We start from the raw sequence: 25,957 nt of genomic DNA, 5'->3' as shown, positions 1-25,957 counted from the left end.
TTGTGAGAGTGATGGGTATTTTTTTTTTCTTCTTTTTTTTTTTTTTGCACGTCTTGGTTGACAATAACATGGTTTATTTAATTGAATTTAACAGTTGGAGAGTAAAATTGATTCCCAGATATGCAATGTGCTAAAAATTCAGTGGCAGCTCGATCATACATAATTTAGATGTCTGCCTTTTATTATTTAACAGTGGCAATATCATAGCTGTAATGCAGCACAATGCATCATACTGCACTTATGTGAGTGAGAATTTAACATAATCTATAAGATGCTTCTTACACTGTATGTGACAGAAGTAATTTGGCATTGTTCTTTAGAGACATCCTATTAGATGCAGGGTTAATGTTCAGCGGTAGTTCAGGTGCAGCAGATGGCGGCAGCATTTAAGGATTACAGTAACTCCTTTAACTGTCTGCGGTCAGTCAGTCAAGTTTGGCATCGGATTATGTCGCTCCTTTCTCCATTTGGGGAGGAGGGAGGGGAGAGGAGCCGGTCCTGAGTCACATGTGCTACCACTGCAGCTGAGTGGTTACCTGCGCCGTCTGTCTGGATTGCACAGTGACTGAGGGAGGTGTGGTGGATGCGAGGGGTACGCAGCTCTGTGGGAACACACCTTATGTATCCATCACTTTGCCATGCTGATCACATGTTGGTATTTATACATCGCAGCTCGGAGCTTCGCCAAACAATGCAAGTATTGCTGCTGTTTTTGTGTCTGGCCGCTTGTCCTTTCAAGGTGAACTCTACAGAAAGATAATGTGTGAGGAAAAAGCTGACTCAATGTGTTTCCTCTTCTTTGGAATAACTTATCTAGATGGCATTCTTCCATTGCTGCTACTGAGATAAACGTCAGGCTTCATTTGTAATCCCACTACACTCAGACTAAATATAAAACGTGACGTCCTGAATGCAATATTGATGGAGCATGCAGCCTGCATTCTGGATGCAGGACTGTTTCCCTCAGTTGTCTCTGTGCATCACTTATCTGGAGTCCACATGTTTTCTCACAAATTCAAAAATTCTCTTCTTTAATGTTACTCTCCTCAGCACTGAACATGGCCTCAATTCTACAGAAGCTGATCACCCCGCTGTTCAGTGGTCCTCCTGAGCCCCCCAGGAATAAAGTGACAGTGGTGGGCGTGGGCCAGGTTGGCATGGCCTGTGCTATCAGCATTCTGCTCAGGGTAAGGGTCCCACTAGTTTTGCCTCTGCTCAGATTACCTTCATGCCAGCTGGTGTCACAGGACAGGGTAATACCCAGGATTCTCAGAGAGTGGCTGGATTATTGCTGATCTCTTGGCGCCTGGTCTGTTCTCCCTTCACTGCCCTTGTTAAGGTGGAATGATAATGACAATGGTTTTCTACTAAAGCAGCTGAAATTATTATGATGAGGTTTTAAGTGGATTTATGGCTACTTATACATGTATCTTTTTTTATCTTAATTTAGTTTGAGAAAGCTTTCATTTCTAGGCCATCCGGTCTATATATCATCAAGGCAATCCTGCAGTAAAATGATATTATTTCAGTCATAATTTATGATAACAAAGTTGCAGATAACTGTGGTATAAAATGACCAATAGATGTGCCAGGCGGAGGTCATACTCCAACAGTGGGTCACGTATGCATTTAGTCCACAATAAAAAGGAACCTGTCTATTGAGGTTATTTTGCAGGTAGATTGGTGAATGGGTTTGAGGGGAAGTGGGTGATGTACTGAACGTCCCTGATGTGTGCAGGAGCTGGCTGATGAACTGGCTCTGGTGGACGTGATGGAGGACAAGCTGAAAGGAGAGATGATGGACCTGCAGCACGGCAGTCTCTTCCTCAAAACCCCCAAAATAGTTGCCAGCAAAGGCAAGTTTATACCTCAGACATTGTAGGGCATTGTAACTGAACTTTTTTTTGTCCTTATGGGCATTAAAAAATAGCTAATACCTGGGTTAAGATGGGAATCTGAGAGTGAAAACTCTATTCCTTCTCTCTTAGACTATTCTGTGACAGCAAACTCCCGCATTGTGGTGGTGACAGCTGGAGTCCGTCAGCAAGAAGGAGAGAGCCGGCTGAACCTTGTCCAGAGAAACGTCAACATCTTTAAACACATCGTCCCACAGATCGTCAGATACAGCCCCGACTGCACCATCGTTGTGGTTTCCAACCCAGGTACTGTCCAACACACATTTCTTCAATCTGTTTTTTTCTCTCTCTCTGACACAAACAGACAGTATGCACCCTCTAATAATGCTGACAACACTCTTCAACAGTTGACGTTCTGACTTACGTAACCTGGAAACTAAGTGGCCTTCCCAAGCACCGCGTCATCGGCAGCGGCACCAACTTGGACTCGGCACGCTTCCGCTTCCTGATGGCCGACAAGCTGGGAATCCACCCCAGCAGCTTCAACGGCTGGATCCTGGGAGAACATGGAGACACTAGTGGTGAGGATTTCTCTTTTGTCAGCCCTGAATGTTATCATGTGCAGACTAGACTGTGTGAAGCACGTGGACTAAGGTTTCAACGCTTGTTTTTAGTGCCTGTATGGAGTGGGACCAATGTGGCTGGAGTCAACCTGCAGACTCTAAACCCGGACATCGGCACTGATTGTGATGATGAGAACTGGATGGAGACACACAAGATGGTGGTGGACAGGTGGGCCGGAGTTCCTGGAAATCCTTCAAATCAAAATCAGTTTGCAGCATTAGACCTTAAATAATTGTTTTCAGCATGTTTGTTTAAGTAAAATGTTATATTGTGCAATGTTTTATAGTATCATTCTAGGACCAAGGACCATAGTGATATGTGATAATTGTAGTATTATAAGAATCAGCACATATCAAAACAAAGACAATATGATATGACGTATTAATCTTATCCAGATTGCTCTCAACTGTCACCTGTATAAACCAGTGTGTCCTCGGTTTGAATATAGGCCAGTGAAAAAGTGAAGTCATCTTATATTCGAGGAAAAGACATAAAGTCACCATGCATTATTTAGCAGCGTCTCTCTCTGTCACCATCTTTTTCATCAGAGGAGAAAGAAAGTGTTGTATCATCTGCACCATTACAGTGAACTGGCAGTCTTAAAACTGTCCCTCGGCCCTAAAGCTGTGTCCTGTAACTCTCAGTGCATACGAGGTGATCAAACTGAAGGGTTACACTAACTGGGCCATCGGCTTGAGCGTAGCTGACCTGACGGAAAGCCTGATCAGGAACATGAACAGGATTCATCCTGTTTCCACCATGGTGAAGGTAAAGGCTGCTCACACACGCACAGATTGAAGCCTGAAGTAAACTGCAACTTTAAGTTGCTATATAGCATCAACTTGATCAGCTGCAGATACTTTTTAAGCATAAATATTCCTTTTTTGATTGATTTTTGTTTTATTGCAAAAAAATATCAGCAAAGATTAGATCGATAATTTGCATTAATTCTTTTTTTTTTTCATGAAGTTTAATTTGTGAGGCAACTTCTGAAACTTGAAGCTGATTGAAATAAATTTTTTGGAAGTGACACGTACTTTAAACATGGATTCAAGCTCAATTTTCTGAAACCACATTGGGTTCTCAGTGAGTGGGATTTCTTTTCCAGTGCAAAAGAAAGGCAGCAGCAATGACACAGACATCAATATAATGCATTTGGTTCACTGTGTGTCACGTTTAAACCTGGTGTAACCAAGTAAAAATGACTTTAAGTGTGAAGCCTTTGAATTCATCTTCCCATTGTTTTTATATCTTACAATTTTTTGATTCAGCCTTTTCGAATGTCAGCACTAGAATTCACATTTTTGCAGTTAATATTCATTCTTCTTGACACTTGTCTGTGAGATTCATGCACTTCTAGAGACAGTGACTTTGCTGTTGTGTACAGGGCATGTACGGGATCAGTGACGAGGTGTACCTGAGCCTGCCCTGCGTGCTGAACAGCGGAGGAGTGGCCAGTGTGGTCAACATGACCCTGACGGATGACGAGGTGGCCCAACTGCAGGCCAGCGCCAGCACGCTGTGGGACATCCAGAAAGACCTGCAGGACGTCTAACTGATCAACAGAGGGCGCTAGCTATACCCTCCTGACATATTACTGCACTGCAGTCACTAAACCTCACACAGCGCCACTCACTGACACCTTCAACACACTGCACTCTTTAGATTCACATTCATATGGGAATTTAATCCCGTCAGATTAAGCTGTAGGTGTTTGTGGCATCGACTGAGTGGAAAAACGGTGAAATAAAACATGAAACTCCTATGAAAAGCTCCTGCTCATTTTTAAATGTATTATTACAACTAGGAAATTCTGTCAGTTCATGTTTTTTAAGGGGATGAACTCCTGATAAAAGCTTGCGTTCAGGTCTTTTTTAATTATATGAGCCTTTTAATGAGTTTATTCTAAGAATCTGCATTTGAGGGACATTTGGAGAATTAATATCACTCGTCTTGCTCACAAGGTGACCGAACTATAATGTCCTTCTTATACAGAGTAAGGATAACAAATTGCTAAATATTTGTCCATACATCATTTGATATTTCCTTCCACATGTATCACATCTGACATGTCTGGGAACATTTATCGTAAACAAATCAAATCAAGCCCTTTAAAAAATGGGCTGGTATCAAAAAAATCTTTATTGTGCAAGATATTTTGAATCATAAAATGCAAATGTTCAGCTGGTTTAATTCACGTGTGACCTCTAACACGAAATCGCTTTTATTAAGTAGCCGTACGTTTGTGCAAATCAACTTTTATTTAGATGTATTTCAGTCTGTAAAACAGGATTAAAAGTCTTTTCTGCCAGTGACCTTTGCTTGACTTAGTCACGGCTGGTTCAGACTGCCAATTCCAATATGCCACCTCTCTCAGTGTGATGATGAATGACTGAGTGATGTTCAGCACAGTGTTAATCACCGTGGTGTGAATGACTTAATTGTTGCCGCGAGCTGACACAGACTTCAGTCCATCAGTCCATGTTCAACACACAATGGAATTTTATTTATTTAGCATGTTTGATTACAAGTAAACATAATAATATAAGAATGGAACAATAACACGAGAAAAGAAAAAAATTATTGTCTTCACAAATAGTTTGGATTCAGTTCTTGTTCCTCTGGGTAATTATCTGGATTTCCTCCACCTGAGGAAGAAAATAGATTTTTAAAGATTTGGATGTAAGTCTTAAAGTTGCTGTTAGCGATAACCTTCAGGGTTTTTACCTTTTTCTGAAGCTCGCTGCAGAAGCTCCAGAAGAAGGGAAGACAAAGAGAATCCACGTCCATCACTGCTCTGGTTGTTAGTCACTGCAGAGACATTTAAAAAAAAAAAATAACATTCTGACATTAAAAAATAAATTATATTCTGTGAGATAAACTCCAAGTATCAAACAGATTTTTTAGGTGCCACTTTCTAACACATCACTTATTATACTAAATTTACAAATAGTTTATAGATCAGAAACATTAGAACAAGAACACATTTAGCTAAGGTGTGAAACCTCTCATTAAGTCAAGTCTGCAGCTATAAATGTCAAAAGGTTGTTTAACAAACTGTAAGAACCAATCATTTATACACGTAAATATTTTACTGAAACATGTTGTCACTGCATTGAAAACTCTTTCTTAGAATGAGAATCAGAAAAGGTTTAGTGCCAAATAAGTTTTCACATATAAGGAATTTGACTTAGTCTTCAGTGCAAACAATAAATAGTAAACAATAAACAATAGGCAAGTCTTCAATTCTTAATAAATAGTTAATGATAAAGGGGTTATGGTCTGCAGCAAAATAGTAGCTTTTAAGAGCCAAAAAATAATACCACACCATTGCATACATAAAAAATTTTCCATTGTTGCATATCTGCAGGCTATCACACCTAAATGTAAAGTGTCCCCTTCCTCTCTGCTGATGCGCTGCAACACTGAGTGGTGTCCTTCTGTAAAACATCAACATTAAACACTTTTCTGTGAATTTGACAAGACAGCTTAAAACCAGGCATTTCTATTATATTTCCTCTGTTCATTCTTACGTGTTCCTTTTAGGTACAAGATGGCCTGAGGTGTCCAGTTCCTCCGCTGAAACATGATGCAATAATAATTTATCTCATAATCGGATTTCTGGGTTTGTTGAATTTGATCTTAAACATGAAAGAGACCAAATAATTACTAAATAATCACCCACCTGTGGTGCACTCCAACACTGAGTAGCCAACGTCACCACAACCAACATGACTATTAGAGACATTGTTGAACTCTGCAATTACATTTAGTTTGATTAAAATAAAATAAAAAAACATTCATTTAAATTCAATTAAATTATGACAGAAGAAGAACAGGAATAACCCTCCATCCCCACCACAGTAACCTATGGAGACATATTCATCTTCAAATGAATTTCAATATATTGTCATTCATTAGCTGTTAGTACACAGAAGTTATGAATAAACTCTTATTTCTGCTTGCATCAGTACAGTGCTGTCCAGCAATGTATTAAATGCTGAGAAAGAGTAAATAGAGGCACTTAAAGTTAATGTATATTTGAATCATAACAAACTAAATGTTCTTTTATTTCTGACTTCTCAGATATTTTAAGAAAAAGTATGTAAGTATGTACTACTACTGATTAATAATAATAATAATAATAATAACAATAATAATAATGGCTATTATTCTAATAATAATAATGGCTATTATAATAATTATAATAATAATGTCTTACCGTTAATTGTGTTGTTCTCTCCTGCGGGCTAAATGTATGATTTGTGCTTCCTCTGTCACTGTTATTATAAAAGCGAAAATGCAAATCACCTCATTATACGGCGTCACTGATGAGGCTACTTTGCGGGCTACCTTAATTACGTCTCACGTAACACTTCCGTTGACTTGAGTGACAGGTGTGTCTGAAACTGTCACTGCTCATTAATTACTGGCAGAAGAAAGGGATTTACACTTTTTGGAGACTCTAATGAGCGCCGGGGTTTCTTGATGGGGTCACCGCTTGATGATGTCACTGGTGAGATTTTATGAATGAGAGCTGACGTGATGACAGCGCGTTAATAGAAGGACGTGGGCGTGCGGACACCTGCACGAGGCCTGAGGAGGAGGAGAGTCACCGAACAACAGCTCAAACCCTGCACTTTGTCACCGCGTTGTTTGTAGTAGGTTGTGTTTGTCACGTGATCATTGCTGTTTGTTGGAGAGAGCTCGGCTAGGCTAGCTCTTTATGACAAGCTAACCAGTATGTTTTCCTGGGACACTTAATGACAGGAAGCCATCATTAACAGTATTGTTTACACCTGTGAATTCCACACTTTAGTTTATATTTAAATGCATTACTTAACCATGTTTTAGCCATCTGTGTGAATGTAGCACGCTATATTTGTTCATGCTTGTAATCATCATATCATTAATTATGATTACTGCTGTGACCCTGGTATGTTAATTAAATTACAGCAAATATGAACCTATATTTGAATAAAATCTGTGATCGCTGTGCTGAAAAAAATGATAACACAAACGTATAAAAGACACACTTTATTCCAAGTATGCACTTACAAAAGTTACAGTAAAACATCGTCAGAACAGTTCAGGTTTCTTTGCCCCGAGTAACATTAAGCTCGACATTATTTATTTTTTTATGTACAAAATTCCAGTAACACTTCATTGAGGGACTCATAAAAAAAGCTCTCAGTGACTGTTCAGGCACACAGTCTGGAGGAGAGGAGGCTGCAAAGAGCTTCTGACCGAGTTAATCCAGTGGTCCAAGTCATCAGTCCATAAATATCACACAGGAATGATACAAAACGGGAGACCTGCTTCCAGCTTTTAAAAAAAAAAAATCTCTACGCAGTCAGACACAAAACATCAAGATGTCAGCAAAAAGTCCACAAATACACTTTGTTTGGCTTCACAGTTCTGGAGTGGCAATGGTCAAAGTATACAGTCACAATTAGAAACAAGAATGAATACTGACACTCCGACAGGATACAGTCCTCCGTTATACCATAGTGTTGCTCTCACCAATCTTATCCACCAGCTGAAAGGGAATAAGACAACAGTTATTAATAAATATAAATGGAAACAAAGTTTAAAGCTCAGAGGAAAAAATATCTGTGAGAGGGTTCACTCCACTGAAAAGTTCTCCCTGAAGACGTGAGGAGGTTTTTACACCAGAGAGAATTGTGTCCTGATGAGTGATGACTTACAAAGGTCTCACACAGACAACAAACTCCCAGTGTACAACAGTACAACAGTCACTCTGTTCTCACACTGTCAGCACTCATTTCTACAAAAGCCGTCCTATTAATATTTGTACCCAGTAGTCCAAAATGGGAGACCATGCATGCTGACTAAATAATCTCAATTTCTAGCTTCTTCCGGAGCTTTCATCTCAGTCTCACAGTCTTCGTCAGAAAATAGACACGACTGCCATCTGGAATCTACTGAAAGCTCCAGAAAGATTATTAGATTATTTTAGTTAAACTACTGTTACAAAAGCCTAAATTAATTTAAACAGTTTAGCTAAAAACTGTTCTAGCATACAGTTAAAACATGTTTACTCTTATTGATTGTTTTTTGAATGATTTCCTACTTCCCTGTTAGACAAGTATGAAAATCATACAGCTGTGAACAGGGACAGTCTCCCCTGCTGGTATGTTTAAATACTTTGAGAATTGAGATGATGGAGATTTGAGAGACAGCTGATAAGGAAAATCTTTTTAACGGCATAAATGTGGCCGCCGCAACAAATAGTCGCAACAGAAAATAGATTATCTCTGAATCACTTTGTACGTTCTTATGGAAAAACCACAACAAATTCAACGAAAGTGAGGATTTGATCTTTTTTGGCATGTGATATTCCCATCATACCCTGAATATCTTTTGATTTTGGATGAATGTTGAATATAAAAAGCTATATGAATACATCACCTCAGGCTGTGAGAAATTATAACTGCATTTTTCACATTTAAAAAACTAAACCACTAACTGTATCACTGTTTGTCTTGTAAATAGAGTGTTGTGAAAGAGACAAAGGTGACTAAATATTCTGTATATGATGAATCTTTATGATACTTACTGCACTGATCCCTGGTAAACTGAGCAAAGACCCGAGCACAGGTATTCGCCTGATGAAGCCCACCGCCACTGGGAAGAATCCCCTGTTAGAGAGAACGAGAGAATGCCAAAAAATATTAAATCCCATTGATTCAGGATAAGGATGAGAAAGTGATGCTTTATTTGTGTTTGAGCTGACCTGAATAAGAGGAAGAAACCATAGATCTCCAGAACAACTCCTATGATCGGCCAGCCGATCAGAACCACCAACACTCCTCCCAGGAAGAAGCTGGTGGCTTTTACTTTGTGCCTCTGGAAGAAGAATCTGAACGTTCGCTCCAGGCCGATGACAAAGGACAGGCCTGAGACGAACAGGATCTGCACAAACAAGCGAAGACACACAAAACGATCACAGGTGAGGGGGATGTTTGGCTGTCATGCAGTGTGGTTACAGCATCACTGATCAACTCACATTTCCAATGGCGAGGAGAGCTTTGTCAAAAAACAGCACCATCCCAAAGAAGAGGAAAAATACTCCGAACCCCGTCAGCCCCATCCCAATTTCTGTAAGAAAACAAAACCGGTATTATAATGGCTATGTGTTAACATGGCGTGTCATTAACGTGTCATAAATGAGAAAAGATGACATTTGAATTGGCATGAAGAAACTGAGCAGCTGCATACACTAACAGGTTGCATCAAATAAGAAACTTAAGTTACTTAATGAAATATAATGATGGAATTGCAAATTATTTTTTCCAGAAAATTAAATGTATCACAACTGATGGCAATATAAAATCAGATATGCTGTGAAAGCAGATTTTATCCATATTGTAAACTCCTAATTCAGTGTATAGTGCAGAAACAACTGGCTAACTGATCATTTATAACAGTTGGATCATTTCCCATTAAATCACTTAATCGTTACCAATTAAAGAAAAGGTAAATTAAAACGGTCTTCCAATTCCATATTTCAATACTTAATCTAGTGATTTAGGTCATTAAGAGTAACTAATATGTTCATAGATCAAGTATCAATAGATCAAATAAACAAAATATGCATGTGATATTTGAAGAAAATTATTGAGTTATTTCTTAATGTAATATACTCCACAGTGACGTACACCTACATGACGTAACGACGCTTTCAGCCAATGGCGTTTGGCTAACTAACCGGGTATTTCATAGAAACGCTACAAAGACTACACGGACAAACATAAACCCATCTTACTTTGTGAATCCGTTAGCGAAATCATGTTGGCGACAGCGGGAGATGATTATTCGTTAATTGTCGGACAACACAAAGCTCGTAACGACTCGGACCCGATGCTTTCCGCCGCCAGCGCTAGCTGATCCGCCACCAGTAGCCGCGGTGAAAGCGAAGCTAGCGGTTTGTTCAGCCACGTCGTCCGGAGCCACGCACTCACGTATTCTACCAAAGATCGTCTATTATGCTCATCGTATCACATATCACGTTCTCAGGACACTTTTACGGAGTTTTCATGTTATGCTACTTGTACCTCTATATTCTTCTCTTGCACTTCTAGTCTTGCATATTAGATTTGTTATCATTAATACTGAGAACCTGTGCACGTTCCTGCACAAAACCCACTTGTCATTAAACCTGATTATGATTCTGCACTTTTCATGCTCTATTTGTATCTGACAGCTACAGTTGCTTTGAATTCCTGCAAAACATACCACCTTACAAAATATGAAGAACTGTACACACAGTCAGTGGTTGTCAACAGTCAAAGGTAAACCGATGTTTAGATGCGTTAGTGTGGGGGATAGGAACACTCCATAGAAAGCAGTGTGATCATTTTTGGTCGGTTTCGTTTCTGGTACTCCAAGATTCGAGCCGAGTGCGCCTTCCTCACATTTTTAAAGACACTGCTAGTCTGCGCAGGCACGTTCAGATGTTTCCGCGCATCACAACTGCGCGGCGATCGCGCTGTTGTCGCATTCATTACGCTTAATGTTCGTTATTTTTTCCACCATTTTTACGATTTCCTACTATTTTATACTCTTGTTGCCCCGCAATACATATATTTAATTCGTAATGTTGGTTTGAATACAAAGAACATTAAGAACGTGCGTGTGCGTGCCTTTTTCAGCCCCGTAATGTAAGAAGGAACTACAACTCCCATGAGCACATGCGACAAGGAAGCGTTCAATCTCGGATTCAGACGTGTTTGACTGAAACAGGAGTTTGTGTTGAAGCAGATCTCACCCAAGACAAAAACAAAACGCCGCTTGTTCGCTAATATGCACCGATCAGAAAACCGCCTCATTAAGTGACACGATCTGCACCGAGTTTTTTGCCACCAGTGAACCAACATGGGTACTGTTTTTGCCATTGTTCTGGTTTTTGTCGGATGCTGTAGCAATGTGGTGTCTCTGGAGCTGCTTGTAAGGTCAGTGACAAACTGACTGTTCATGAACTCACGTCGACTTTAAACTTTACTGCGTTAACGTGTTCACCGCCGTAACTTGTCTGTGTGTCGACTTCCCACCTGACGGGGTTTTGTTACTGTATTCAATATAAATATACAGTATAACTCATATTTATCAATAATAAAGTCAAATCCAAACGTTCATCACTTAAAATGAAGACACTGGTTATTGCTTGTTTGTTTATCATTTTTCTGGATCCTCATTAGTCTCTGCTGAGCATAGATGAGGTCTGTGTCAGTGTTGGGCTCCAAATAAAAAGTTTATTAAAGATTAAAGATCTTCCTCGGCCAAGTGTAAACAGGAAAAACCATGGACCAATGTGTTCCAATACCAAAAACCACTGTAGAGCCATTGATCAACTCCAGTATTTATTTTTTTCTCTTGCACCTGCATCTTGACCTTGATGTTTAAATACATGGTCCCTCCTTCCTTAATAGATTCTACCAATTCCTAATCGCAAATTAAAATATGTCCATATGTTACTTTAATATAATCATGAAAGTAAATGTCCCAAAGAACATGGTTCAAATAATCCAATACTCCATATATAAACATATTAGTAGTCCGTGTTCTGCAGCTAAACATCTTTAAATCTGGATATTTTCTCATTTTCTGTCGTTGTGTCTCTCAGAGAGTTTCCAGGATGCGGCAACATCGTCACCTTCGCTCAGTTTCTATTCATCGCATTAGAAGGTTTCATCTTTGAAACAAAGTTTGGAAGGAAGAAACCAGCGATCCCTGTGAGGTAAAAAGAATCGATGGGGTTTGCAGCTGCAGATGTGGAACAACCCCTTAAAATAAACCTGTTGTATCCCTTCTTTCCCAGTAACTATGTGATCATGGTGACCATGTTCTTCACAGTCAGCGTGATCAACAACTATGCTCTCAACTTCAACATCGCCATGCCGTTACACATGATCTTCAGATCGGTAAGAACTGCTTTTGTCCGCTTCACGCCTACATTTTTTAATTTTCCACATGATCCCGTCACCTTGGTCTGATCTCTGTTTGTTTCTTTGCAGGGATCACTAATCGCTAACATGATCCTGGGAATAATCATCCTGAAGAAAAGGTATACCTTCCTCTGACAACAATAATACTTCAGAGCTTGCATAGATGAAGTAGAGTCTGCAGGTTTAAAAGCATCGATATGCTGTTTGATTGTAGAAGCTGTGTCTCACCTTCTTCTCCCCCTGCAGGTATTCAGCGAGTAAATATCTGTCAATAGCTTTAGTTTCAGCCGGTATCTTCATCTGCACCATCATGTCTGCCAGACAAGTGGTAAGTCCTCTAATAGTAATAAACATATGTTTACATAAGTGTCTTTTACCTCTTTTTTTTTATGCAGTCATTTCTTCAAGTCAAGACTAAATATCTATAAATAAACAATCTTGACCTGTAATATTTTTTATGCATTTTGTCATTTTGTTTCTGCAGAATCTAGCCAATGAGGGATCAGAAGAGCAGGGCTTGTATTCCTTCATGCGCTGGCTTATAGGTGGGTTTCAGGTGCCAAAAACTTGAAAGGGACAATTGTGTTGGGTTAGGGCTGCAACAAATGGGTATTTTCATTAACAATTTAGCAGTTCTGTAAATCAGACTGTAAAATCGTGAACATATCTGTAATAACGTTCAGTCCAGAGTGATGTCTTCAAATTGCTTGCTTTATTTTCCAACCAACAATCCAAAAGCCAAAACATATTCAACTCAAGCACATTAAAGAGAGAAAAGCAGCTAAACTAAAGAGAATGTTTGTCATTTTTGCATGATAAATGGAAACAAGCAAGATGAACATTTTTATTTCGTCGTTGTTGATGATTTCTGTCCATTCAGGTATTGGCATGCTGACCTTTGCTCTGCTGATGTCTGCGAGGATGGGCATTTTCCAGGAGACGCTGTACAAGCAGTACGGAAAGCATTCCAAGGAAGCCCTCTTCTATAACGTGAGTTTATTCTCTGCTCCGACATGCAGGACAATCCCAAAACGCCTTCAGGGGAAATTCCAGCTTCATTTGAGAGGAAATATTCTCTCTTGGCAAATTAATTGTCCAGCTATTCATCTTTTTATTGTCTCTTTGCAGCACTGCCTACCGCTGCCAGGCTTCCTGCTTCTCTGCACAGACATCTACAACCACGCTGTCTACTTCAGTCAGAGCAGTGAGTGTCATCGATTCATTCAAATCTCCTGTTTTGCACCTGACTCACAAATTTAATTTACTAATGCAGCCTCTCTCTCTCTCTCTCTCTCTCTCTCTCTCTCTCTCTCTCTCTCTCTGTCTCTCACTCTCTCTCTCAGCTCCTACAGTTGTTCCTGTGGTTGGAGTGACAATGCCTTTACTGTGGCTCTACCTGTTGATCAACGTCATCACACAGTATCCTGTAAATGAAAAAGTTTATATCACTGGCTTGTATATCTACTGTAGCAGTTATTATATATATATATATATATGGTAAATACAGTATAGTTCTGCTTCTTTGGGCATCTAAAAGGATCAAATTTGAAATGCACAGTAGACAAACAACCTGTGACGAGGGAGGGTTTTCAAATTTAATGCGACATCAATCATTTCTTAAATGGGTTTGTGATTTTTCTAAACTACTGTTCATTTTAGGAAAAAAGAAAAAGTTCTTCACACATTATTCTTTACGCAACATTCAAAAGCAAATCACATGATCTATACTGGCCGTTAATAACACATTTATTACAAGAGCAAATATGAGTACAATGAAATAAAAGAAAATGTTTGTGCCACAAACCTTATTAGAATCATCCAGTATATATTAACAGAAATACTATGATTAACTTTCAAGGTGTGTTGTTTTGAAATGCTCTGTTTGGTACTTTTATCGTCACAAAGTGTTATAACAAATATCTTAAAAGTTAAAAAAAAGATTGGTAAAGCAATAAAACAGGTTAAATATGATCTTTATGTTACTTTAACAAAGGAATACACTATGATAAGGAACTGAACACCTAGTTATTATTTTCTATGCGAAGAAATGAACACACCTGCAAATATATATCACTAACCAACAGACACAGCAACATAACTCATGATATCACTGGCTGTTGAGGAACTTTATTTAAAAAATGCAGAGTCTCTTAAATGTCCTCACACTCCTGTTACAGACTTTAACCAGTTTTTTCAGGTATGTGTGCATTCGCGGCGTTTTCATCCTGACCACAGAGTGCGCCTCGCTGACCGTCACCCTGGTGGTGACCCTGAGAAAGTTCCTCAGCCTCATCTTCTCCATCATGTACTTCCAAAACCCCTTCACGACGTGGCACTGGGTGGGCACGGGAGTGGTCTTCCTGGGCACCCTGATTTACACGGAGGTGTGGACCAGCGTGAGGGCGGCTCTGCGTGGACCGGACGCCAAAGACAAGAAGTTGGAGTGAAGAAGAAGAAAGGACTGATGGTCGAATAAAAAGAACAGCCACTGTGTTGGACTTAGAGCTTGTGTTTGGTTGACCATCCTGCGGTGATTTTATACAGTTCTATCGTTTTTTAGGCCGTAGTAAATCCCTCTCACACACACACACACACACACACACACACACACGCACACACACACACACACACAATGTGAACGGTTTACTTATTGTAAAGCTGGTGGCATTCTATATTTTCATTGTGTTCGTCTGTATGTAAAACAACAGTTGGATATTTGACTTGCATTCATCAGGTGGCAACAACACGACTCCAAAGGAATTGTGATTAAATACAATATTTAGCATAGTTTTTAAAGGTTTTCAGTATGATATCAAGAGCATTGAAACAGCAGAAAAAACATATTTGTAATATAAAGATATGGTTAAGAAATGTACACTCCCTCTGTGTGTGTTGTAATCCGAGCTTCTCTGTGGTGAGCCCTCCAATTCCCCTCGGATAAACACGGTTGACTCCGTCAGTACTGCTAACGCTGTTAGCATCGCTAGCTGCAAGCCGCCATGTTGAGAACTGTGTAGAGGCAATAGATACTCTGAATTTTTAATTTAGCATATTTTAAGTAAATTGAATACTTTTGAATTTTGGACTATGGATCATTTCATGTGGCTCATTAATGTATTTTTAAATCATTCTACAGCACAGAGAAATTATTTATATCAGACTTGTTTAAATGGTTAATGGTTAATTGGTCTTTAAATCAAATATAAATAGAGAATATAGAATATCACCAGTGCTATTGTTGAACATTCTTACCTCATTAGCATTCACAGATGAAGAAACACATGGTGAGACATTTTGTTGTCTGTAATATTATTTTTCTATTTATTTTCTAAATGTGACGGCTAATTTACTCCATATAAGTATTGATACTAACCTTTATCAATGAACCCAATAATTTGATGCTGAATGGAGAAAATAATCTGAATGTCTAGAGGTTGGAATCAGGATTATCAACAAACTTGAATTTCATATAGTTGCTGTTTTAGCTGTTTGCTATTTTTTTCATGTGTCAAACTGTTTCAGCTGTATCAGATCATTATTGGTCAGCATTGTAACAATAAATCTTTATTCTCCCTGCTCACTGAAAAAAAATAATTCCATCCTGGCTATAAATATGGATAACAGAGTATCTATCACCTCTCTGGTCAAAGAATTTAGAATAACAAGACGTTCATGTTTAGAAATAAGCTATGGAAAGTAACATTTCAAGTATTGTGGAGAATTTCTATTTATCCTTGTAGTTAATTTATTTGACAGCTCCTGTTACTTTGCAGAATATTAATACTAAATTTAACATTTAGGGCACAAATATATATATGGCACAGTAAATAAAGTAATTAAAATGAGACCAGCTACAATATTAAAGTAGTGCTTACAGACAAATGCATCAATAATCATGATACAGTAATATAATTACATTATTATAAAATGGGCCATTCTGCCTAATGAGTACTTTTTACTTGTTGTAGTTGCAGTATATTTGTATTGTAATACTTTTATACTTTTAAGTTGTAAAGGTTGCGTCCAGGACTTTTACTTGAGTATTTCTACACAATTGTATTGCTACTTCTAGTTCAGTAAGAAAAAAAAAACCATGGGATTTTAAATTAGTTTTAAAAACATTGTATGCTGGGACACAATGTTCCTTTACGCTTCATTAGCCTAAAGGGGAGTCGACCAATCCGGAGAGGCGTTGTTCAGCTGCATCCAATAACAGCAGCCGTTGCTGAGCCTCAGTGGGAAGGGTATATTGTTGCAGCTTCTGTGGTTGATTTCAAGGAGCGCAGATTCACGCTGCGGATTAAAGATATCCACCTCTCCTCGTCGTGTAGCTGCTGGTGCTGCGCGCCTGAGTGTGGATGGGGGGAAACGGCCCGAGTCACCTGTCTCGCGAGGATGGTGAAGGCGGAGGGGTAACTTTTGTGAAGGGCATTCGGGTGAGTGAAAGCTCGGGGAAAATGCACGCATTCCAAGTGGGAGAAAGTATTCAGGCTAATGCATGTTGTTTCAGCAGTGGGGGGCTGTTCCTGCAGAGTGCATGCTGGTTAATTGCTCGTCTGCAATCCCGGTTGATCTTTAATTCTCAAATGTTTTGATATGTGATCCATAAGTATTGATCTCGCCTCCACACTGCAGAAAGTCAGGGGCTTTCTGTTGTGCTGCTGGCGTTAAATATAGAAATAACATAGTCGGTTGTTACATGGACAACAGGGTGAAAAACAAATACACAGCTGCTTAAATTATTAATTGCATCGTGAATATAACTGAAGTTGTTATTCGTTTCCAAATCCTTAACGTGGCAGAAACAATATAATTAAAGGAGCTTTAAGTCTGAATTCTTAACAATCCTTTAGTTATTTTTAGGCAATTCATGGAACTGTGACCTTCGTGTATAGACCTCTCTCGGTGACCTCAGGCAACATCAAGGGAACTTTAACTTTTAAGGGCATGTAGCCCAAACATGGGTTGTCCTTTTCCCCACAGCTGGCCTACTAAATAATAATAATTATGACAGGTAGTTCATACATTTATGATTAAACAGTTTATTATAATTTCCTAATGAAATCTTGAAATAACAAATAATCAATGTATTTAATAAATCAGGCTGTCAAAAAATAAGCTCTATGCAGTAGCTGTTCTGGAGCTTTCAGTCCTGTTACATGAATTTCCTCCACAGATGGAGTTGGCGTTGTAGATATAAGTTTAGGTTTTTCTGAGGTTCCTCAGCCATGTTGGTTTTAACGTTGAGGGTTCTTCTTCTTCATGGCTTCTAAGTTCAAGAATGGTCTTTTAATCCAAAACGTTTTCTTGTAATTGTAAAATATTTGATCAACTCAAAGTGTTAAGAAGATTAACTTGTCCACACAATAATAAATAAATAATAATAATCTGTAAAAGCTAAGAGCCATTTTGGCCAAACCAAACACAAATTAAAAAGTGCAAAGAGAAAAATACTGAAATGGATATAAGTGGACTGGATGATGATGGCACTAGTTGGGTTGAGACCTTGAAATAATTGAAGCCATGGTGAGAAAAGACTTTCCGATTTTGAAATAAAAAAAATATGTAAAGAATCATCATGTAAACCGACAACTCAAACCAGCGGCATGAGTATTTCACAGAATGTCTACCTTTTGTAATATTTTCCAATCTATGGTTGCATTGTTTAATTCTGAATTGTCCTTTTTAAATTATTAGAATAAGATGATACGCTGGTTAAGTCCATATTAATAAGTGTTTCTCTTGTTTCTCTTCAGCTGTCAGATAAAGTGATCCATCGGATGAAACAGTCTTCAAACGTTGCTCCTCAACTCTCAAAGAATGGACGTCCTCCGCCACCTTCACACTCACCTGAAACACAACCACCCACACCGGCTCCAGTTCCCGCCCCCTCTGTCGAACACTTACTACCTTTTCTACCACCACCTCCTCCATTCACCACACCATCAACACCTCCGTCAGTGGAACCTGTTCCTCCTGTAAAACTTGTACCTCCTCCTCCTGTAAAGTTTCACTCCCTGCCTCCTACATCTGTGGACCCTGCATCCCTGCCTACAGCTGTAGAGCCAAAAACTACACCTCTAACTGAGCCTGTTGTCTCAGAGCCTGCTCCACCACCTTCTCCTCCTCTAGAAGCCCTGTCCACACCTCCATTAGTGGAACCCCCTCCTCCTGTAAAGTTTCACTCCCTTCTTCCTACCGTGGAGCCTGAAGCCCAGCCAATAACTCCACCTCTAACCGACCCTCTTGTTTCAACCCCTCCTCCACCTCCATCTACACCTTCTCCACAAGTAGAAGCCGATGTGAAGCTTGAATCACCTCCTCCACCAGCTGTAGCTGAGCCAGTTGTCCTACCTCCTGTTGAATCCTTCATCCCACCTCATGTAGAGCAAGAAACCCCAGTGACACTGCCAAAAGCAGAACCCATCTTTGAACCTATTGTCTTACCCCCACCTGCAGAACCGGCTTTAGCTCCACCGCTGCCTTTTGAAACACCTTTAACTACCAATGAACCTGCTACTGTAGCTCCCACTTTTGAACCTCTTCAATCTGCTGTCCTGTCTGTGCCACCAGCGGAAATGGTTCAACCTCCACCCACTATTCAATTAACACCAGCTGAACCAATAACACCACCGTGTCCTGTTGATTCAGCTGTAGCGTTACCTCTGCAAGTGGAGACGACTCATGTTGAGCCAGCAGTCCTGGCTGCTGCAGTTGAAAAAGAAGTGCCTCCAGTCCTGGTTTCAAATGTCGATCTACTGCCTCCATGTGAACTGGTTCTATCTCCACCTCCTCCAGAGCCAGTTGCAACACCCTCACTTCCTCTAGAGCCTGTTGCAACACCCTCACCTCTTCCAGAGCCGGTTGCAACAACCTCACCTCTTCTAGAGCCGGTTGCAACACCCTCACCTCTTCTAGAGCCGGTTTCAACACCCTCACCTCTTCTAGAGCCGGTTTCAACACCCTCAACTCCTCTAGAGCCGGTTGCAACACCCTCACCTGTTCTAGAGTCGGTTGCAACACCCTCACCTGTTCTAGAGTCGGTTGCAACACCCTCACCTGTTCTAGAGCCGGTTGCAACACCCTCACCTGTTCTAGAGCCGGTTGCAACACCCTCACCTGTTCTACAGCCGGTTGCAACACCCTCACCTGTTCTAGAGCCGGTTGCAACACCCTCAACTCCTCTAGAGCCGGTTGCAACACCCTCACCTGTTCTAGAGCCGGTTGCAACACCCTCACCTCTTCTAGAGCCAGTTGCAACACCCTCAACTCCTCTAGAGCCGGTTGCAACACCCTCACATGTTCTAGAGCTGGTTGCAACACCCTCACCTGTTCTAGAGCCGGTTGCAACACCCTCACCTGTTCTAGAGCTGGTTGCAACACCCTCACCTGTTCTAGAGCTGGTTGCAACACCCTCACCTGTTCTAGAGCCGGTTGCAACACCCTCACCTGTTCTAGAGCTGGTTGCAACACCCTCACCTGTTCTAGAGCCGGTTGCAACACCCTCACCTCTTCTAGAGCCGGTTGCAACACCCACACCGGTTCTAGAGCTGGGTGAAACACCCTCACCTCTAGAGCCAGTTGCAACACCCTCACCTCCACCAGAGCCAGTTGCAGCACCCTCACCTCCCCCAGAGCCGGTTGCAGCACCCTCACCTCCTCTAGAGCCGGTTGCAACACCCTCACCTCCACCAGAGCCGGTTGCAACACCCTCACCTCCTCTAGAGCTGGCGGCAGCACCCTCACCTCTAGAGCCGGTTGCAGCACCCTCACCTCTAGAGCTGGTAGCAGCACCCTCATCTCCTCCAGAGCTTGTTGCAGCATCCTCACCTCCTCCAGAGCCGGTTGCAGAACCCTCACCTCCTCCAGAGCTGGCAGCAGCACCCTCACCTCCTCCAGAGCTGGCAGCAGCACCCTCACCTCTAGAGCCGGTTGCAGCACCCTCACCTCCTCCAGAGCTAGCAGCAGCACTCTCACCTCCTCCAGAGCTGGCAGCAGCACCCTCACCTCTAGAGCCGGTTGCAGCACCCTCACCTCCTCCAGAGCTAGCAGCAGCACCCTCACCTCCTCCAGAGCTGACGGCAGCACTCTCACCTCCTCAAGAACTTTCTTTTGAAGGGCTCTGTATGGAGCTGTCCATCGTACCCACTGATGCACCTGTAAATATACCCTTCATAGAGCCTCTGGCACCACCTTCACCTGCTCCATTTCCACCTGCCGAGGAGCCCACCACAACCCTGTCTCTGCCCCCTATTTTTGAGGATGAAGTACCTGCTGTTGCCTCAGCGCCACCACCAGCAGCAGGTGAGCTGATCACCGTCAAAGATGAAGATTTTAGAAACTGTTTGAGATAAAGCAATTAAACTTGTTGTGCCTTTTTTGTGGTTACTTACAGCTGCACCGGTTCTTCGTGAAGTAGTGGAGGAAGAGTTGAGGCAGAAGATCAACGAGGAGTTGCAGAGGAGTCTGGAGGATGAGATCAACCAGAAGAGGCAGGAGCTGCAGCAACAGTAAGGATACATTTGTTTGTAGAGTTTTTCGTGAAGCTTGCTTGAAATATAACTATCAAAAAAGCAGCTGATAACATTTCTGTCAGCTAATTATTCCCTCTGATGAACTGTATTGACGTCACATCACTGCAAGTAGAACAAATGTATGACATGTGATCTGTGTGAAGGCTGCTGGAGATGAGGGTTCAGGCTCAAGCAGAGGCCCGAGCAGCTGCTCAGGCTCAGGTGGAGGAGCAGGTGACGAAGACGCTGGAGGGAGAGAAGGCGGCGTTCATGGAGAACCTGGCAGACTCCATCATGAAGGAGCGAATGAAGACTGACGACCAGAGGCTCATGGTGCAGCTCTATGTAAGCACAAGAAAAACAGCATCTGTACGCCTGTAAGGAGGATCTCTCTTGTAATTGTCCAAATCTTTCCTCTTACTGTGCCTCTTTTTCTTTCCTGCCCTCTTGTGTTGTTTCAGAGGATGGAGCTGAAGGTAAGATGTGAGAGAATTTATACGTGCATGACTCACTGTTTCACTTTCAATCTGCTCTAATCACTTAAAGTGACAAAGTTGTGTGCTCCACTTTACTTTTAACAGATTATTTGTTGAGGCAAAAAAATAAGAAAAAAAGTCATTTATAACAGTATGGAAATGATCACGGCCTACAAAATGCAGAACAAAAACAGTGTAGTATTGGCATGAATATTTTTTTAGAGGTTTTAGAGGCGTGATGATGTCTGATGATGATGTCTAAATATATACAACTCTGACAGGCTCATCAACTGGAGAAGAGGGAGGAAGAGTTGAAAAAACGAGGTGCTCTCTACAAGCAACATGTCTCCAAACTTGAATCTAAGGTGAGCAACTTTTTCTCTACGTCTCATTTAAGTTTGAAGTTACATTAAAGCTCCTGGAAACTACATTTTTTTTCTTGATGAGATTACAAGAGAGATGAGAATTCTAACCTGAAGCTGTAAAGTTTTCTGCTCTATGTTTAGCTGTTGGACCTGCATTTTGTTGTGCTGCAACATGACTATTCTGGTTCCCTCGCACTGCTCCCATAGTGTTGTTTTCAGCTTTCAACAAGCTCTAAATATTTTATGTATTTTTCCTTGATGGTAACTCATGGTGGTTTGACCTCTTTGACAGTGCACTGAGTTTTACAAGGTGACTGCTGAGAGCTTCCAGAAGGGCAAAGAAGAGACTCACAACCGTTTTGAGTAAGTTTGGAGTCACTGTGTTGTTATAAATGCAAAAATGATATGCAAATTTGCCTCTTTTAATAATCTAGTCTTAATAATATGCAAACATGTTTACAGTTGATGGGGTTCAATTAGTGAGCTCTTCTCTGGTCGTATATTAAAATCATGTATTAATTTGTGTTTCACATTCTTCACCTGTACGTTGAGGTGCATCACCTCTGAATCACTGGTGCCTTACAGTCCTGTGGACTGTCTGCGTTACGTTGCTACCATTAGTTTTATGTTGCTGTCGGTACCGACAGCCTTCTTCCCCTTTGAATGTTCTTATATTCGTGCTATTTGCTTCACATCGCTGAAAGAATAATGCTCCAATATGGTCATACAAGCAATGATTTCCCCAAGGGGATCAATACAGTTTTTAGTATTTTATGTGATAAAATACATCTAAGTATACAACTAGAGTATAAGAGTTAGATCTATATAACTAGAGTTAGATCTACGCCTTTACGCCTGGATTATGTGTTTAACATCTTCGTATTTTTCTAATATTATAATATGCTCTTCGTTTGTAAAACACGTTGCTCTGCTGAGAGTAGACTTGTCCATGTTTGTGATTATATGCTGCAAGCTCCGCCCCTTCTATGTGAATGCACTCAGAGCCAGACCGAGTTGATAACCGGTCTGTCGTAGGACTGTTTCGCTGGATTGCATTTGTTAGGGTTAGTTAAACCAGATAACTAAAAGTTGAACTCGCCTTGTAGTACAGGCCTTGGGACCAATCACAATCCAGGTTAACTTCATCCATGGATGCCTGCAAGAAATATAGTCTTATTGCAGTTGTTTCTGATTGCTTAGGCACTATAATAAGCTTTGTTATACAGTACATGTAGTAAACATACATGCACAAAGGAATCCAAATTTGTAAAGTATGGATATGTATTCCGAATACAACACTATCGATACAAATAAGGGGGAACGTTGTTTTTTTTTATGTATCCTCTTAATTCTTCACTTCCTTGTCCTCCTCCTCCTCCCACTTTGTGTCCTATTTAACCCTAACCCCTAACCCAAACTCTGATTTGGATGCAACTCATTATCCAAAAGTTTTGTCTATGCAGAAAGGATATTGGCAAAACAGTGCAGCAATGTAGAGACTAATGTTTACAGTTTTGCTAGAAGTTTACAAACTGAGTGTAAAGCAGAGAACATGCATTCACTTTGGCACACTTGGTAAATGCCTTGGCTAAGTGTGCCAAAGGTTTCAGAGACAGTGCTTCAAGAATCACTTTGTGTTTAAGCATTCAGAAAAACATGTGTAACTGCCAAACTAACATGATGTTTGTGTGTGTCTCTCTCAGGCGTTTCAATATCAAGCCGGTGTGTGGCGACTTGCAGAGTCAGATTTTAAAATGCTACAAGGAGAATGCAGGAAAGACTCTGTCATGCTCGAGTATCGCCTCAGCCTACATGCAGTGTGTGGAAAACTCCAAGAAGGTAGGAAGGTACGACTCGGATGGATAAACGTCAACCGCTTTCACTCTTCAAGACCTGATTTGTTGTTGGTAACACACGACCCTTTTCTCCCATCTGTCCACAGGATAAGCTGAGCACCGGAGGTTAACGTGAACCACACACCCAGTCCAGTAGTCTGGAACTGGTAATGCCATGATTTCAAACTCTTTGGTTCTTGGGATCATCATAAAACCGATTGTGCCACAACAATAACAGATGGATATGCTCATTTAAAGTGCTCGTGTTGGTAAATGAAGTGATGCACAACTAAATTTAACTTCAAATCAGGTTGTACGAGATATGTACTGAATGAGATCCTGGAAAATCAATCAAGTATGTGTGCTTTGAAGTTATAAAAGCCAATATCAGGTTGCAGATGCATGAAAGAATGGTTTGATGAGCAGACGGTGAAGTAACAACAACCGCAACGTGTTTGAGTTTATTGTTTCTGTAAATAAATGATTTCGGAAGTTATTTCTGGTGCATGCAAAAAAATATATTAATAAACTTTGTTGTGAAATCACATTACAAAATTACTTTTATATATTGCAGTTTGAGAAAATCTTGGTAAGTGGTTGCTGCCCTCTGGTGGATGAAGATTAAGTGAAAATGTACTCCCTTAACTGTATTGAATATTCTTAGTTAACTCACCAACCAACACCTGAGGTGTTTTAAGAAAAAGTGCCTTGTGTAGGGGTACTACAGTGGTCTATGGCCTTCATGTTCAAACATGCAACAATTTATTTTATTTGTCCCGGCTGTTTGACATCAGCAAAGGTTATTTTGCATTATTTAACCTTGGATATGGAGTCTTATGAGAAGATTTTAGATACGACTTTATGTCGCCCACCAACGCATAGATACGATAACTGCTCCCTCACCTGTTATCAGTTAAATGTCTCCAAAGGAAAGATTTATTTCAAATTTTTGATATTAATGAACTCTGGTTCGACCCTGAAAAATACCCCCAAATGAATAGAGTATCTCTGCAATGACCAGATCTATTTGAAAATAAATAAATGTATTTTTCAGTTGTCTTATAAGAATGAACAATTGTTCATTCTACATATGAAAACCAAGCAGATTTTGACTATGTAGTAAGTTCACACTGGAAAAAGGGGAAAAAAACTCAAAAAGGTCAATATGGATACAATAAAAACAAAAGCTTTATTTGTGTTGTTGATGGACACTAATGTCCCATAATGCAATGTACAAATGACTCAAAGGAGCTGCTGCCAGCTGGAACAAATTAAAACAAGTCATAGATGGTGGTAAAACAGCAGTAGGAACACCTCAGAAAACAAAGGATTAGTAATATATACTGTATACAATTCATAGTATGGAATTGGGACTGATTGTGATCTTGTCTCAATAAGTGGTAGAAGTCGAATATTCACGTGTATGCAGCAATTCCACACTATACAAAATATTCCATTACAAGTAAAAGTCTGGCATTCAAAATGTTCGATGCAGTATGGTCCCTTGTGAGTGGTATACAAATCTTATTAATGCAATAAAACCTTATCAGTTCTGAAATGTTGTATTCATTTGAGGTCTAATTTTAACTTTATTACATATATTTTGGGGATTTTTATCCATATATTCTTATACACTGATCCCACTTATAGGTTGCAGTATTTGCAATAGAAGTTCTGTAGGTAAGTAGAAGTAACAGCTAATCCCGAGTCCTTCTTCTACTTTTGGTAAAAAATTTGCAGTGCAGTTAAATAGAGGACTTGCCTGTCTGCTAACATGTGAGTGTTATTCTCGTCTAAGTTTATGTCGATATGAAGAGGAAGTGAGTATTTGCATGCATGTGTGGCTGCAAAACTGACAAACTTTTCTACCTTCCTAAAATAAAAGTATTGTAAAATGTAAAGTACTGAATCATTGTCAAGCAAGGTTAGTGTCCGTTAGTTCCTAAAATGAGATTCATGATTTATGAATGAGATTTGAAGGTAAAGTTGCATGTGTCTGTGTTGTAGCCTTATTATTTTCAGCCTTAACACTGGTTCTCAACATGTTTACCACATTGTTGAGGATTGAAACGTGTTAAATGTTTTTCCTTCTTACAGCCTCGTCCTCGCTGTACAAGAAAAGCCTGGAAAGTAAAACAGAGGTGAAGCTGTGGTCTGCAGAACTGACCGAACCTGATGTTGAGTCATTTAATTTGCCACAGAGGAAGTAGCGGCCAAACTCACCAATGTTTATTTGTGGCTTTTTGTGTTCATGAACTAGAGTGGCTTTAACATTGCCTAACTTTGAGTACACACATTAATTTTGGGCCCCATTCATGTG

The 25,957-nt window shown here is 40.3% G+C and overlaps 5 protein-coding genes across 5 annotated transcripts; 3 read left to right on the top strand and 2 right to left on the bottom strand.

The window, feature by feature from the left end:
* The first annotated feature begins 511 nt into the window (after window positions 1-511).
* Window positions 512-4,248, top strand: ldhbb (lactate dehydrogenase Bb). Its single transcript, XM_084018305.1, has 8 exons — window positions 512-693; window positions 1,051-1,187; window positions 1,739-1,856; window positions 1,989-2,162; window positions 2,264-2,437; window positions 2,531-2,648; window positions 3,125-3,248; window positions 3,868-4,248. Exons 1-8 carry the CDS (start codon window positions 639-641, stop codon window positions 4,033-4,035), a joined length of 1,068 nt encoding a protein of 355 aa, XP_083874431.1. The 5' UTR covers window positions 512-638; the 3' UTR covers window positions 4,036-4,248.
* A 711-nt stretch (window positions 4,249-4,959) lies between these two features.
* On the bottom strand, window positions 4,960-6,431 carry LOC311018837 (uncharacterized protein). The gene is made up of 4 exons (XM_084017906.1): window positions 6,166-6,431; window positions 6,014-6,059; window positions 5,791-5,920; window positions 4,960-5,317 (listed from the first exon to the last, which is right to left on the bottom strand). Exons 1-4 carry the CDS (start codon window positions 6,226-6,228, stop codon window positions 5,182-5,184), a joined length of 375 nt encoding a protein of 124 aa, XP_083874032.1. The 5' UTR covers window positions 6,229-6,431; the 3' UTR covers window positions 4,960-5,181.
* Window positions 6,432-7,813: 1,382 nt separating this feature from the next.
* On the bottom strand, window positions 7,814-10,461 carry golt1bb (golgi transport 1Bb). Its single transcript, XM_084017611.1, has 5 exons — window positions 10,270-10,461; window positions 9,511-9,602; window positions 9,238-9,416; window positions 9,061-9,142; window positions 7,814-8,019 (listed from the first exon to the last, which is right to left on the bottom strand). The coding sequence occupies exons 1-5, from the start codon at window positions 10,292-10,294 to the stop codon at window positions 7,981-7,983; spliced, it is 417 nt and encodes a 138-aa protein (XP_083873737.1). The 5' UTR covers window positions 10,295-10,461; the 3' UTR covers window positions 7,814-7,980.
* A 753-nt stretch (window positions 10,462-11,214) lies between these two features.
* slc35b4 (solute carrier family 35 member B4) lies at window positions 11,215-16,043 on the top strand. Its single transcript, XM_084016852.1, has 10 exons — window positions 11,215-11,455; window positions 12,127-12,240; window positions 12,322-12,424; window positions 12,518-12,567; window positions 12,695-12,776; window positions 12,933-12,993; window positions 13,329-13,438; window positions 13,577-13,652; window positions 13,792-13,867; window positions 14,646-16,043. Exons 1-10 carry the CDS (start codon window positions 11,379-11,381, stop codon window positions 14,893-14,895), a joined length of 999 nt encoding a protein of 332 aa, XP_083872978.1. The 5' UTR covers window positions 11,215-11,378; the 3' UTR covers window positions 14,896-16,043.
* Window positions 16,044-16,695: 652 nt separating this feature from the next.
* On the top strand, window positions 16,696-24,173 carry LOC311018836 (uncharacterized protein). Its single transcript, XM_084017905.1, has 9 exons — window positions 16,696-16,884; window positions 18,205-20,752; window positions 20,844-20,958; window positions 21,126-21,306; window positions 21,423-21,437; window positions 21,719-21,802; window positions 22,095-22,165; window positions 23,506-23,641; window positions 23,745-24,173. Exons 1-9 carry the CDS (start codon window positions 16,807-16,809, stop codon window positions 23,766-23,768), a joined length of 3,252 nt encoding a protein of 1,083 aa, XP_083874031.1. The 5' UTR covers window positions 16,696-16,806; the 3' UTR covers window positions 23,769-24,173.
* Window positions 24,174-25,957: the final 1,784 nt, after the last annotated feature.

Source organism: Eutrigla gurnardus, assembly GCF_963514095.1.
Source record: "Eutrigla gurnardus genome assembly, chromosome: 9".
NCBI lineage: Eukaryota > Metazoa > Chordata > Actinopteri > Perciformes > Triglidae > Eutrigla > Eutrigla gurnardus.
The sequence above is the reverse complement of the archived record's forward strand: the minus strand, read 5'-3'. Positions and strand labels throughout refer to the sequence as shown.

What these genes read in the sequence shown, in the direction of transcription:
- ldhbb (XM_084018305.1), top strand. Translation starts at nt 639, where the DNA reads ATGCTGATCACATGTTGGTATTTATACATCGCAGCTCGGAGCTTCGCC. An exon ending in AGAACATGGAGACACTAGTG is followed by an intron (nt 2,438 to 2,530) that starts GTGAGGATTTCT and finishes GCTTGTTTTTAG; the next exon opens with TGCCTGTATGGAGTGGGACC. An exon ending in CACAAGATGGTGGTGGACAG is followed by an intron (nt 2,649 to 3,124) that starts GTGGGCCGGAGT and finishes TGTAACTCTCAG; the next exon opens with TGCATACGAGGTGATCAAAC.
- LOC311018837 (XM_084017906.1), bottom strand. Translation starts at nt 6,228, where the DNA reads ATGTCTCTAATAGTCATGTTGGTTGTGGTGACGTTGGCTACTCAGTGT. An exon ending in AGTGTTGGAGTGCACCACAG is followed by an intron (nt 6,060 to 6,165) that starts GTGGGTGATTAT and finishes ATCATGTTTCAG; the next exon opens with CGGAGGAACTGGACACCTCA. An exon ending in TGGTGTGGTATTATTTTTTG is followed by an intron (nt 5,318 to 5,790) that starts GCTCTTAAAAGC and finishes GTCAGAATGTTA; the next exon opens with TTTTTTTTTTTTAAATGTCT.
- golt1bb (XM_084017611.1), bottom strand. Translation starts at nt 10,294, where the DNA reads ATGATTTCGCTAACGGATTCACAAA. An exon ending in GGTTTCTTCCTCTTATTCAG is followed by an intron (nt 9,143 to 9,237) that starts GTCAGCTCAAAC and finishes TCTCTCTAACAG; the next exon opens with GGGATTCTTCCCAGTGGCGG. An exon ending in GTTTACCAGGGATCAGTGCA is followed by an intron (nt 8,020 to 9,060) that starts GTAAGTATCATA and finishes ATTCCCTTTCAG; the next exon opens with CTGGTGGATAAGATTGGTGA.
- slc35b4 (XM_084016852.1), top strand. Translation starts at nt 11,379, where the DNA reads ATGGGTACTGTTTTTGCCATTGTTCTGGTTTTTGTCGGATGCTGTAGC. An exon ending in AAACCAGCGATCCCTGTGAG is followed by an intron (nt 12,241 to 12,321) that starts GTAAAAAGAATC and finishes CTTCTTTCCCAG; the next exon opens with TAACTATGTGATCATGGTGA. An exon ending in ATAATCATCCTGAAGAAAAG is followed by an intron (nt 12,568 to 12,694) that starts GTATACCTTCCT and finishes CTCCCCCTGCAG; the next exon opens with GTATTCAGCGAGTAAATATC.
- LOC311018836 (XM_084017905.1), top strand. Translation starts at nt 16,807, where the DNA reads ATGGGGGGAAACGGCCCGAGTCACCTGTCTCGCGAGGATGGTGAAGGC. An exon ending in AGCGCCACCACCAGCAGCAG is followed by an intron (nt 20,753 to 20,843) that starts GTGAGCTGATCA and finishes GGTTACTTACAG; the next exon opens with CTGCACCGGTTCTTCGTGAA. An exon ending in GTGTGGAAAACTCCAAGAAG is followed by an intron (nt 23,642 to 23,744) that starts GTAGGAAGGTAC and finishes ATCTGTCCACAG; the next exon opens with GATAAGCTGAGCACCGGAGG.